Genomic DNA, 12,336 nt, shown 5'->3' with positions numbered 1-12,336 from the left:
TTGGCTCTTCATTAAAAACACAGGCAGGCGAAAATTGGGATCAGGAAAACAATCAAACAGGGATATAAAGTTAAACAATAAATATTCAACTTTCACTGATATATCGAGTTCAGAAAGTTACCAATTGAGTAGCAGTGTTAATACTAATACTGCTGACCAGAGGAGAGTCTGCCACACTCTCCAGTGTTTTTCGTTTTTTAATTTCCAAGCCAAGAGAAAACAAATAAAAATGTTTTAGATGCAACGTTCATCTCTAAAAAGGATTTGGCCAGAACATTCCTGAACCGTCTCGGCCATCTGTGGGCCATACAACAGGGACTAACAGAGACAGAAAGAATGCTGCATCTTGAAGAAATAAATCAATTACTGAGACAGAGACAAATTACAAGAGCACGCCGCACCCTCTGCGAGGCGATACAATCAACTACGTCTACACAGTCAAGTTAGTTGGGCAAGGGCTTAAAATAAGACAAAATAAGAAAGAAGAAAAGAGAGTGCATGCTAGAGGAGGTTGAGCAGGACATTGATGGTGAAACAGCAGAAGAGGTAGATGCAGTAGATACACAGGAAGGGAGAATCTAGGGGGTTGTGTGCCACCTGGTGGCAGATCCACGAGAGCGTGCGGCAGACGGTACGCAGAGGAACTCCCACAACCGTGGTCAGACAGCAGGGTGTAACTGCCACAGCGAGGGAGGAAAGTGGGGTACCTGAGGGCTGGAGCTCAGCTGATGGGGTTGCGGCTGCCATCGCCCTTCCGGGGGCATCTACGGTCGCCACAGGCGTTTGAGGCATGAGGCTCTCCTGCGAAGGGGTGGAGACAGGTGTTCTTATCAATGCACAAAAGCAAGGAAGCCACTCCACCTCCCAATGATTCAGCAAGCAATGAATTCCAGAATATTCAGATACCATCAGTCAATAAAAACAGATACCTTAGCTGTGATTGGAGGAGGGGAGGGAGCAGGCCTCTTTCTCTGAGCATAGCCTGAGAGCCGGTAACAGTAGTGGGGCTTGCAGTAAAATTTCCCTGCAGGACAAAGGAGACAGACAAGAGAAAACAAGCAGACACGCTGAATATACCAATAGAAACATACGAGTGAGTGTGAATATTCTGCAAATCTACCTCACAGCCTCCATATGCTGCGTCTGCTCTGCAGAAGCAGACTGTGTGGACTGTGACTTAGAATAAATAAATAAATAAATAAATGCAAGAATGACTTGCTTTTTTTTTTTGTTTTGTTTTGTCTTAGACCATCAGTGGGTTTGATGTCCCATGACAAATTCTGACAAGCAAGTGTTTCTGTCTCATTGAACAATCTGGTGTTTGTCCTTGAGCACAATAAAGACTTCACAGAGGAAGAAAAACTGTGGAATGAGACATGGCTCTCGGGGGCCACTGTGGCATGTCGTAAGGTCACATCTGCACATTTAAGGTGTTGACATTTGGTTTGGTAAGAGCTTATTGCACTTAATGACACATTTTGTGCTCATCCTGTTTGTGTGTCAGACACATGAGTGATGTGGGAGCTTTTGATGTGACCACTCGGGGTTTTTCATCAAGCCATGAACCAGTCAAGTGTGTTGATTGATGTTGTGTGACCGTTAAGCCAAAGCCAATGTTGATTTTGTCCACTATTGTTGTGTGAAGTCTCTGACGGATGACATATACTGGATGGGAAAATCACAAGTGCTGTCTTCTTACCATCCTCCACATCAAAGGCATAGGAGGACAGTCGTAGTGTGGTGCCACAGTAGTCGCACTTAAAGCAGCTGCGATGGAAGAACTTCCCCTCCGCGCTGAGCCTCTCCATCACGTACACGCGCTTCCGACAGAAGAAGCAAACGTCGCTGCCTCCGATGTTGACGGGGAACTCTTTTCGGAGGGAGCCCTATGGAAAGATAAATAATTTAAGCAGCATTTGGGTGGGGATAAAAACAGGAAAGGGACGGACTGTAAACATCATCAAGCCACAATCTCACCGGGCTACTGTCAAAGTGCACTGGGTATCGAGCTATTTTATAATCTAATAACAACATCATAGCCAGCCAACGGGTTATTTATCATTCGAGACAATCAAAACTTTCATCACACTCTTCTTCTACAAGCACTAAACTTTTGTCACAAACACACTCTAAAGGGAGATATTGTATTAATCACAGCTCACTGTACATAACAACACTCTAACCACATGCTGTCCTCCCATCCAGCACCGGGACAACAATGTGCTTACCAAATCCCTCTTTTCAGGTACGGCCTTGGGTTCTTCCTGAGACGGAAGCTGACAGGCTATCTGCTCAGCCAATGAGCTAACTCCCCCAGTGTACATCCTTACATAGCGCTATAAACCAGCGTTAGGAGGAAACAAGGAGAGGTGAACAAACATTAGAAAATGAGAGATGAAAAACAAAGAACAGGGAAAAAAAAAAGGGAAAAGGAAAAGTGTGGTCACAGCATTGACGAAAGTAGACCGACGGGGCCATTAGACACAACGTAGCAATGTTTCCATGCTTGAGTGAAGAACTTGAGGGGAAAAAACAAACATGCTTTGGCCCATAAACAACTCCAGTGTGCTGATGTGTGCACTTCTGCCTTCAGGCAAACATGTTATTTAAATGACGACGTGAGCGTCGCAGATGACAAAGAGCGTTTGCCAGTCGTGGACGTCAAAAAATAAGATTAACTCTCTCTCAGTATGTTGAACTACAGAGTGAGGAAAACTACTGTATAACACACATGTTAAACAGATGCCATTTTCATTCACATGCGCGCGCACACACACACACACACACACACACACACACAATGCTGGAAAGCACCATTCTGATTTTTATTATCCGACGTACGAGAGCGACAAATGAAACCATTTTTGGTTTAAATCCTGCTTTACTCTATACCAGGATTAGATTTAATCACAAAAGAAAAGACAACAAATCAGCTTTCTGATCCACAGCATGCCAAGATGCAAGGTCACAAAAGCAAGCCGTGAAATCTCCAAACGCAGATGAGATTTGAGCACGATTACGATTTTTTATTTTTTTTTTGGTGCTGTGGTCTCACTGCCTTTGCGAAGAGATTTTCTGCCTCTCATCCAAAACAACAACTAGGCACTCCCTTGGCAAATATAATATGGGAATTAGAATTCAGATCAAGCACAACCCATCTGAGAATATAATGACATCAGATCAATTATGACAGGGACTGATCTGCATATTTATCACAGCTACAGTAAAGGATTAACAATCCCATTTTAAAGCGGGTCTCTCGTGAGCTCAAGCGGTGTTAAGCACTCTTCTCAGTGCAGTGGAGGTGCCGTGTGTTAGCAGCCACCGCACGACATTCCCGCCAGGCATGAAGCGACTACCTGTCTCGAAGTGTCAGAAGAAGAGGGGGAGGAGTCGGGGGGAGCTCGGACCAGGTGCCACTGATCCATAAAAAAGCGTGAGGGCTTTTTCTTAGTCTCAACAAAAGAGGAGGAGAGGAGACAAGTTAGAAATGCAAGAGTAAATGAAAGAAAGTTCAGTTAATTATCAAACCGCAGTTAATTAGAGTTTTAGTAGAGCAGCCTGTTGGTCAGTTTATTTACTTTACCAACTTACTGCATCTGCAGGTTAAGACCTCACCCACCGTAACTCCACAACACTCTATATCAACATTCATCCAGAACTGCTGCTGACTTTCACCGGGCCAAGATTATCACTGTGGTGCCTTCTAGCCCAAAGAGGCCGTTAGGATTTCAAAAACAAGCTTCTTCTATTGTGGTGTGGTGCACAAAAGGATGGTACATTAAGGTTTGGGGACAGAGTGTGCTGCCATCCAGATATATTTTCTTCTGCTCTGTCTTTGAACAAAAGGCAAGTGACTCACCAAACATCTTTAGATAATTCTTCCAAAAAACATACGTCTAACAAATGCTGTTCTCCCAAAGCGCTTATTCGATGCCTATGCTTGAGGAAATGACTTTACCATAGTGCCATTACCTTAGCTTTCATAGAAAGTATGTTGTTGCAACCAAAAGGGGGGCAGCTTATTACAGGAACAGAAACCTATTATACCAGGTCTTTTAAGGAACTGGTTCCAAACAATTTTGACAACAAGGACTGGAGAGCAGTAACAAACCACCTGTAAAAATAAATTGTAAAAGAACAATGAAATAATAATCAGTATTGTGATTATTAGCATTTATTTTTTACAGGCGTTACAAATAAAAATGTAACGTTTTGTCGATCAGCAAGTTACATTTCAGTCCACTAGATGGTGCCAAGTGCTCACACTAGAGGTGCCGTGCGAGTATATCGCATTGTATGATTTCGCAAACACTGCAGTTTGCAATATCATGATAATATGATGCAGAGACTAAAATATCATGATAATATCGTATCGTGGCGTCTCTGGCGATTCCCACCCGTAGTGGTAATAATGTGGTACAATGAGTGTGAGAGATAGTGTTCGGTACTATTAAATGGATATATTAATTCCATTATAATATATGATAAACACTTCTTGACGTGTCCTCCTAAGGGTTTTTATGGCCCAGTTCACCGCAGTCCTGTACTGGGAGGATGGGAATCTTTGCACCTATATTTGCTGTGACTGACCAACCACTGCTGTCTTTCAATGTTCCAAATGCACAAGGCTGCTCCTAGAGATACACACATGATTATGCAAGCAATCTAAGCAAGTAAAGTTGACCAACAGGGCTAGTCCACCAAACACTTCATGCTCTTTTATTCATGTGTATAAATACCAGGCAGACACTAAGCCGTCTGCATAAAAAATGTCACCTGTGGTCCAACTGGTTTGCCCTCAAACTGAGAGGCCAGTTGCTCAGCCCTCTCCTGAATACTAAGCACATATAAGGGCATTTGGTCGTCAGACTGCAGAGCTCTTGTCGTCTCCTGCAGAGAAATAGATGATTCAATCACCATAGGGATGCACAAGGAGAGAAATGTTTTTATTCTCCGCCTTTTTAGTTCAGAAACAACCTCTCCTTCCAACAAGCCTGTTATTGTGGCGCATACAACAGATGGTTTGTTAGCCATTGTTTGCATAGTTCTCGCTGACAGCCTTTAATTTATGTAGTAATGTAAGCCTGAGTGGGTAAACTATGTAATCAATGCCTTGCAGTTAGTAAGAATATCAAGCAGAAAATACCTCACAAATCAACAGACAACACATTTAGATAAACACGAGCTGAGCAATCCCATGCCTGAATGTAACGTCTTCAGTTCATTTCTCTGTGGTTATTTCTCATAATGACAGAGGTTGATGTGTTAGAGAGTCTTAGTCCACAGCACAAGAAACTTAACCTTTCGAGAGGAGTCGGGAGAGGACAGTGGTGACCCAGGACTGACGCCTCGGGAACTGTACCACTGCTCTAAAAAGAAACGGGAGGGCTTTTTCTTAGGCTCCATGGGAGAAAAGAAGGATTGTTGAGAGAAGCCGTTAGACTTGAGAGAAAATGTATACACCAACTGCATTTTTAAAGTGTTTTTAATACGGGACACTATGTTCTACATCCGTGCACGGTGTTCACCTTTGGTGGTTTGTCGGGTTTGCCCTTAAACTTTGCAATGAGGCAGTTGGCTCTCTCCTGTATACCCGGTATGTGAATGGCTCCTGGGTCTGTCAGGTGCAGTGGATCCCACTCCTGCCAAGGAAGCTCCACTGAGACTTGTTGCAGAGAGTAGCTAAAAGCCCAGTGCTTTTAATGACAGGATTTTATACTATATATAGAATATAGAATATTTCCAAACAGATGCTACAACAACTCTAACCAGTATCTCATTTCAAAAAATCCGAACAACAAACAAATGAGACGGCAGCCACAAGCTTAACACATGCCCATGCAACACACTAGGGCTGCACATGTATCGAAAACATGTGCAATATACATACATACGTATAGTAAAGAATTCTTGGACCGCATTTGTTTAGCTAATGACTTTCCATTCAGGTAGTATTCTTCCAATGTGGCAGCCTAGCATACTTAAATAGCCTTGGTGGGCAAAGAAATTAGAAGAGATTGTTTAGAGTCGAGAAATATCTTAAATAACTATCTGCCCACCAGTGACACTTGAAACTGAAACAAGGCTTGAAACTGCAATGCTAATTTTGCACTTTTTAGACCCACTCGTAGGGGAAGGGGACCTCATTCCCAGAATATAAATCATGTCCGCCATCTTTGCTAACAGTTACGCTAACAGGACCAAGTGTCACTGGTGGGAAAGTAACAAAGAAAAGAATGAAGCTATTTCTTAACTCAGGGGAAAATTTTCAGAAATACTACCCCTATTCTAGTAATACAAAGCTAAATGCAAATCTGTGACGTATTCCTTTCATTGTTTTCCAGTGTCTGCGTAGGCTAATTAGCCTGTCTGAGTCCATGTTAGCAGCGAACTCAAAGCAGAGATACATTAATACTGTATAATTAATATAGTATCTATTTAATTATCACAAGTCGTCATCGCAAGCAACTTTATCACAACCAGTATCACATGTTTTCCTAATATCGTGCAGCCCCAAAGCACACAAACACTTTACCCCGTATTTCAGAGGCCTTTCGTAGTATTCAAGTTCCTCTTCCTCTGGGTTTCCATGTGAATTCTTTAGGGCAGAGACGAACAGACAGATGTGCAGGTATTAACACTAAATCAACAATAGCTAATAAGCTTACGTTGTTGACTTTCCCTTTGGAGTACAGCCTGTTAGAAAGTCTCACATGAGTTTTAAACTACCCAAGGTTCCCTCAGTCTTTACTTACAAGCTGCCAAAGCATGAAAACAAAAACCTCGTCCAATAATGAAACACTCTCACACACACATGAGGGAGTACAAAAAGATGGGACATCTTTGAAAATACAAGTGGGAAAACGCGGGCATTTTGTTTTTATTTACACTAATAACTCAGAGGTCAAATCTGAGGCACAGCAGAATTTATCAAGAGGCCTGGATGGGGAGATTAAAAAACGGGGAGTAAGGAGGCAGTGGCACTTTATGGGATTCTCCGTGGAATTATGGGACAGATGGGCAGATGAAAACAGACAGACACGGCAGATTTGGTGCATCACCTCAGTGTGAAGAGAGAGCGAAGAAGTGGAGGCAGAAGAAGGGAGCAGTATGGTTTTCTTTGGGCAACTTCGAGGGCCCGAATTGCACAGCTGGTCTGCACCACTTCTGGCCTTGAGGGATGAAGGACAGGAACAGCAGATTGAGCAGAAGATGATGATGATGATGATGAAGAGGAGGAGGAGGAGAGTGAAAATAATGAGCTAGTGCAAAGATTCACGCGTTTATTCTCTCTGCTTTTAGTTAACATTGCATAATACCACTTAATAAGCTGTCAACTAGAACAAATAAAATCTGTGTATAACTTTGACACTAAATTAGTAAATGTATTTTATTAAGTTTATAGTTTAGTTTCATGGTGAACTTACCTGAGCAAAGCAAACACATACCCCAACAAAAGAGCCACCCACAGGGTGTATACAGCAAAATAAACACATTAATATGTCATAGTTAATTATTAGGGATGGGAATCGTTCAGTATCGGTGTCGTTCCAATAGTGATCAAAATCACTCGATCGGATAAAAAAAACTCCAATATTATCAAACATCCTATATATGGCATGTTTCACTACATACAGACTGTAAATATAAAAATAAAAATCAGCAAAAGCATTTTAGCTGAGTCATGTTTGGGCTGTTTATTTCTTCTTTTGGGGAGAACAACATTTGTTACACAGCTGGAAAATTACGGTAGGTCTATGAAATGACTCTAAACAAATGTGTTGTTAACAGCTGCATGCGTTCATGCTCTAAAATGACTGTATCGGACTAATATCGCTATCGGTAGATACTCGAGTTGGTGGTATCGGTATCGGACACAAAAAAAGTGGTATTGTCCCATCCCTGTTAATTTATGACATAATGTTGAAAGATGATGTATAGAAATACATTTTACAAAAGACTGAATGAGATCCACTAAAACAAAAGAGAGCAAATTTAATTAAATAGTTGAACACTGGCTTTAAAAACCTCAACCCTTGACGCTGCATTCAGGCAGGATGAAACTTCCTGTGCAGCGAGAGAATATTCAAGAACAGCAGAGAATTAATTCCCTTCAAACAGTTTGAGTCTGAGGCTTTAATCAACGTCTGTGATGTGAATGCTTAATCTAGTGATGAGACAAAGGACAAGCTTTTTAGCCATCAGCAGGAGATAAATGGTTCTGGCACTCAACTGCACCGACTGTAGTATTCACGAGGGAAACAGTAAAGCGGGGGAAGACAAAGTAGGACGGACAGCTACAGCTGGTCCTCTAGTGGGCCGAGAGGAGTGAGAGCAGCACTGGAGCTTATTTCTTTGTGAGCAACACATACTGGATAAAGTGCACCTATGAGAGGGATGTATGGCTACCAAAAATAGCACATTTTCATCATCTTCTAGCAAGAAGAGTGAAGGGGAAGGTAGACCTCATACATTAGGATTGTCTGTTCCATCTCTGCATGGCTCAACTCACCTTATATTAAATCTGTTCCAGGCAGCAGAAATATTAAATATAATCTACACTGTGTTATTGACTTTTATGCGTTTAGAGAAAATATCTTTACCCACCGTTGAACCTCCACACTATACTGGTATAGTGAGATACTATTTTGCATCTCACTCTATATTTTTATGACCATTTTCACAGTTTTACTTTGAACATAAAACAGTCCTCCATCTAAACAACACACAACCAGCCAATTCGCTGGCAGTAAATGTCTGTAAATACGAATCCGCTTCTTTGTCACCAGAAAGGTGAGGGGAAAAACACCTGTACATAGTTTCCATTTTTTGGCCTGGTTTTGGACACTGAGACAAAAACTCACATTTGTGTTACTTTAAATATATTTTATACTGTTCAAATTTGTACAACTACAGTGTTGTTGGTTTTTTTTCTTAATAAAACTTTTTGTTTTTCCTTCATTTTAAATTGTTAATGCACTGTTTTAACATTCAGTAAATTATAAATAACTGTCATATACTGAAAGTTATTCTAGAAAAAATGCACTTACTTAAAAGCACTTACTCACAGGACATTGTCTGGCCATTTTATGGTTAAAATAAGCAATCACAAAAAAAAGTCCAGACGGCCTTTTTTAGGCTTAGGTGTTAAAGGGTTAAAGAGATTTGGACACGGGTTTGTAGTGATGAAACGAGGTAAAGAGCTGAAACAAATACTCAATTAATCGTTTACTAAATGAATTGTCAACAATTTTGATCACCGATTAATCGGTTTAAAGCTTTTTTCATTATTACAACAAGATTTCTGATTGTTTTAGCTTCGTAAATGTGAGTATTCTCTGGTTTCTTTGGTCCAGATAACATTAAAGAAATCATTAAAACTGAATCATTTTGGTTTGTGGACAAAAGAAGACATTTGAGAACATCATCATTTCCAGGTTTGACGAACACTAATCAACTGACTTCTTATGCACCAAACGATTACTCAATTAAAGAGAAAATAATCGCCAGATTAATCGATTATGAAATTGATCGTTAGTTGCAGCCCTACTTAAGTGTTTAATCTACTTAAGGCCTTTAGGTTGTTTTATGTGAATGGTGTCCAGCGTGGCATCGATCTATAAATGCAAGGAACACCAGTCAGTCTTTTATTTACTTAGCTGTCCAATAGGTGGCTCCACAGGCTTCAAACATTGCAGGTGAGTTAATAAGGGCACCATTGTGTGCAGTGCCGACGTTGACATTGTTTGGATAAGAAATGCAACAATAATGTCGCAAAAAGAGTTGCTTTCTCTCCTGCTTACACAGTGCACATATTGAACAGGTACTGCGCTTGTGTAAAAAGATGTTGATGGACTTTGTGAGGCTACCTTCCCTCCCCACTAGCTTCTTAACACCAATCCATGCTCATGTATAAAAAGGAGATCCTGGATTTAAAAAGGATCATGTAAAAAGCACTAGGGGGATTACTACAACTATGAAGCCAGCATACCTGATCCCCTCTGTTGGGCAGTGTCTGACACTTGATCATTTCTTTGTAGCGAATGCTCAGCTGCTCCTGCTGCTGTGTGCGTCTCTGAGCCGGGACAGGGGAAGCAAGGAGAGAGGCCATAATGATGGTGCACGCTTAATTATCTTTCTCTTTGACAAGTGCACAGCTGGGAATTTGCATCTCTCACACACACACACACACACACACACACACACACACACTGTTGTTCTGTTAAATACACAACACATTTCCAAGCCCCCTGGACAACTGAGTTAAATCCACCAAATATGAAAGTAGTGATCTGTAGTTCGTTTACAGAGAGGATATGAATGAAGCAGATGACACTGCTGGTCAATACAAAGCAGCTTTGTCCACTATCACACACCAGGGGGACGTATGGTTAGATGGTCAGTCTAAGTGGTTAGGCTCTAAGGGGATTAAGGGTGGAATAGTTCGACTCTTTACCTTTCTCCATGCTGGAACAGGTGCCAGCCGCATTGGCTCTTTCACAGGGGGTTTGGGTGGGGACGAGGGTAAAAGGCAGTCCAGATTGGGCAGTGAGTCCGCCTTAACGGCCAAGTAACGATGAGTGACAGTGTGCGTGGCCAGTGAGAAGGCCAGAATAACCATGCAAGGAAGGCATCATGGTCCATGATGAGAGATGGAAACGAGGAGAGATAAAAAATAAAATGGAAAGAAGGAAGTGAATCAGGCACACAGTGGCTGTAGTGGCTGAATAATAAGGAAATGACAGAGAGTCATGAGACGATGATGCTGGGAAACGTTCTGTAACATTTATAGTAGTCTGCCATGTCACATAATACAAAATACACACTGATAGTAAGTGCACCCATATTTAAACAAGCAACTGCAACACTAGCTATTTAAAACATCTTCCTGAAAACCTTCAAACTACTAAGCATTAGACGGACAGAATCATACCATCTGTTACTTCCATAGCGGGGGCTGTTGATGCATCTCCAAAAACCCATAAAACCCTGTTTGACTTCACAATATACAGCCTGGAGGTAAACCCACCCATCTGAAGTCATTAGCATGTGATCCAGCAGAGAGCACTAAGAGCAGTCTGGTGTGTACTGATCCACTTTGGTTCAAATAACTTCAGAGAACAAACATGTCACACAGATTTCATTAGAACTTGAGTAATGGGGAAAAAAAAGAAGATGACAACCCTGAGTCATCCACATCTAAAGTCAAAAGCAACAGATGCATGTGTGCGTGTAATCTTTTTATATAAAAAACATAAATATCAAAGCGGCTACTTTAAATCACAAAGCAACAAGACATTTTCTTCAGTCGCCTTTTCGTAAACACTGCCCAGTGTTCGTGCAGCCCACACCTTTCTCCCACAGCAACAAAAAGCATGATTTTTCAAACCAGTTCACCGGCAAACCAACTCTCCCTTCGCGCTCCGTCAGCACCGAGAGGCTGCCCACATGCCCAGGGAACAATACCCAGCTTGACCAGTATTAGCATTGTGGATCCGAGCTCATTAATGCAGAGGCCTACAGCCAGGAAATCTACATGTCCATCAAAAATATTCATTGTAGGAGAAAACAAACCACAAGTATGCAAAGTATGCAAAAGTGATCTGAACTCCTACAAAGGCTAAACATCAATTCCCTCATGCCTATTCTTCCACCACAGCGGGAAACTCTTTCCAAACACATGACTTCCTCCATACCTGTCGTTTGAGTCCCGACTGCGCAGGGGCGTTCTCCTCAAATTTGGCAAGTAGCTGGGTGGCCATGACCTTGACCTTGTTGTTGTTGTTGCCTACGGCAGCAGAGTCCATTTTTCTCTCAGAGATGATAGTGGGGACAGATGTCCTGTCGTCACGGCTCGCCCTAGAAACTTCCTCCTGAGGAAAAAAAAAAGTGGAAAAGTTTATGTAGGTGTTTTTTTTGCCTGCTGCTGTCTGTCTAGGGTATATCTAGATACTTCAGATAGTAATCACAGGCTCAACATCTGAGATACTCACATCTTCAGACTGACTGGTTTTCCTCCTCTTCCCCAAACTGTCGACATCCTTCTCCTTTTTGTCCTGCTGGTGACATATCACAAGTTATTTTTTACTATGCGCACAACAATGAAACAGTGACATGACCTTTAAGAGTTTTGAAGAAAAAAATAAAAAATAAAAATCAAGACTCTAACCTTTGGATTTCGTTTCCTGGATATTGCTATGCTCTGACCAAGTTTGCTCAGGAATGAGATGGGAGACTTGGTGCTGGCTATGAGTGCTGCCTTCTCCTCAGGACTCAGGTTGTGGTTATCTGAGCAGAAATCCACAGAGAAAATGAGAGTTTCATTTAGAGGAG

At 41.7% G+C, this 12,336-nt stretch overlaps 1 protein-coding gene across 3 annotated transcripts in view; it reads right to left on the bottom strand.

Annotated features, from left to right (window-relative positions):
- The window catches only part of mical3a (microtubule associated monooxygenase, calponin and LIM domain containing 3a), a 65,530-nt gene that overhangs the window by 23,879 nt on the left and 29,315 nt on the right, over positions 1–12,336 (bottom strand). For 2 of the 3 annotated variants that reach the window (XM_044036293.1, XM_044036295.1), the window contains exons 14-19: positions 12,173–12,291; positions 11,997–12,059; positions 11,700–11,876; positions 1,700–1,886; positions 930–1,024; positions 708–801 (exon numbers count right to left, since the gene is read on the bottom strand). In XM_044036293.1, the coding sequence (XP_043892228.1) occupies positions 708–801; positions 930–1,024; positions 1,700–1,886; positions 11,700–11,876; positions 11,997–12,059; positions 12,173–12,291 (735 nt within the window). Of the gene's footprint in view, positions 1–707; positions 802–929; positions 1,025–1,699; positions 1,887–2,228; positions 2,337–3,359; positions 3,456–4,779; positions 4,894–5,304; positions 5,404–5,531; positions 5,646–6,538; positions 6,602–7,064; positions 7,176–9,994; positions 10,079–10,459; positions 10,562–11,699; positions 11,877–11,996; positions 12,060–12,172; positions 12,292–12,336 lie in introns of all 3 variants that reach the window. The other variant, XM_044036292.1, reaches the window with a different exon arrangement.

Source organism: Solea senegalensis, linkage group LG10 (genome assembly GCF_019176455.1).
Source record: "Solea senegalensis isolate Sse05_10M linkage group LG10, IFAPA_SoseM_1, whole genome shotgun sequence".
In the NCBI taxonomy this organism is placed as follows: domain Eukaryota; kingdom Metazoa; phylum Chordata; class Actinopteri; order Pleuronectiformes; family Soleidae; genus Solea; species Solea senegalensis.
This window is presented reverse-complemented; position numbering and strand designations above follow the sequence as displayed.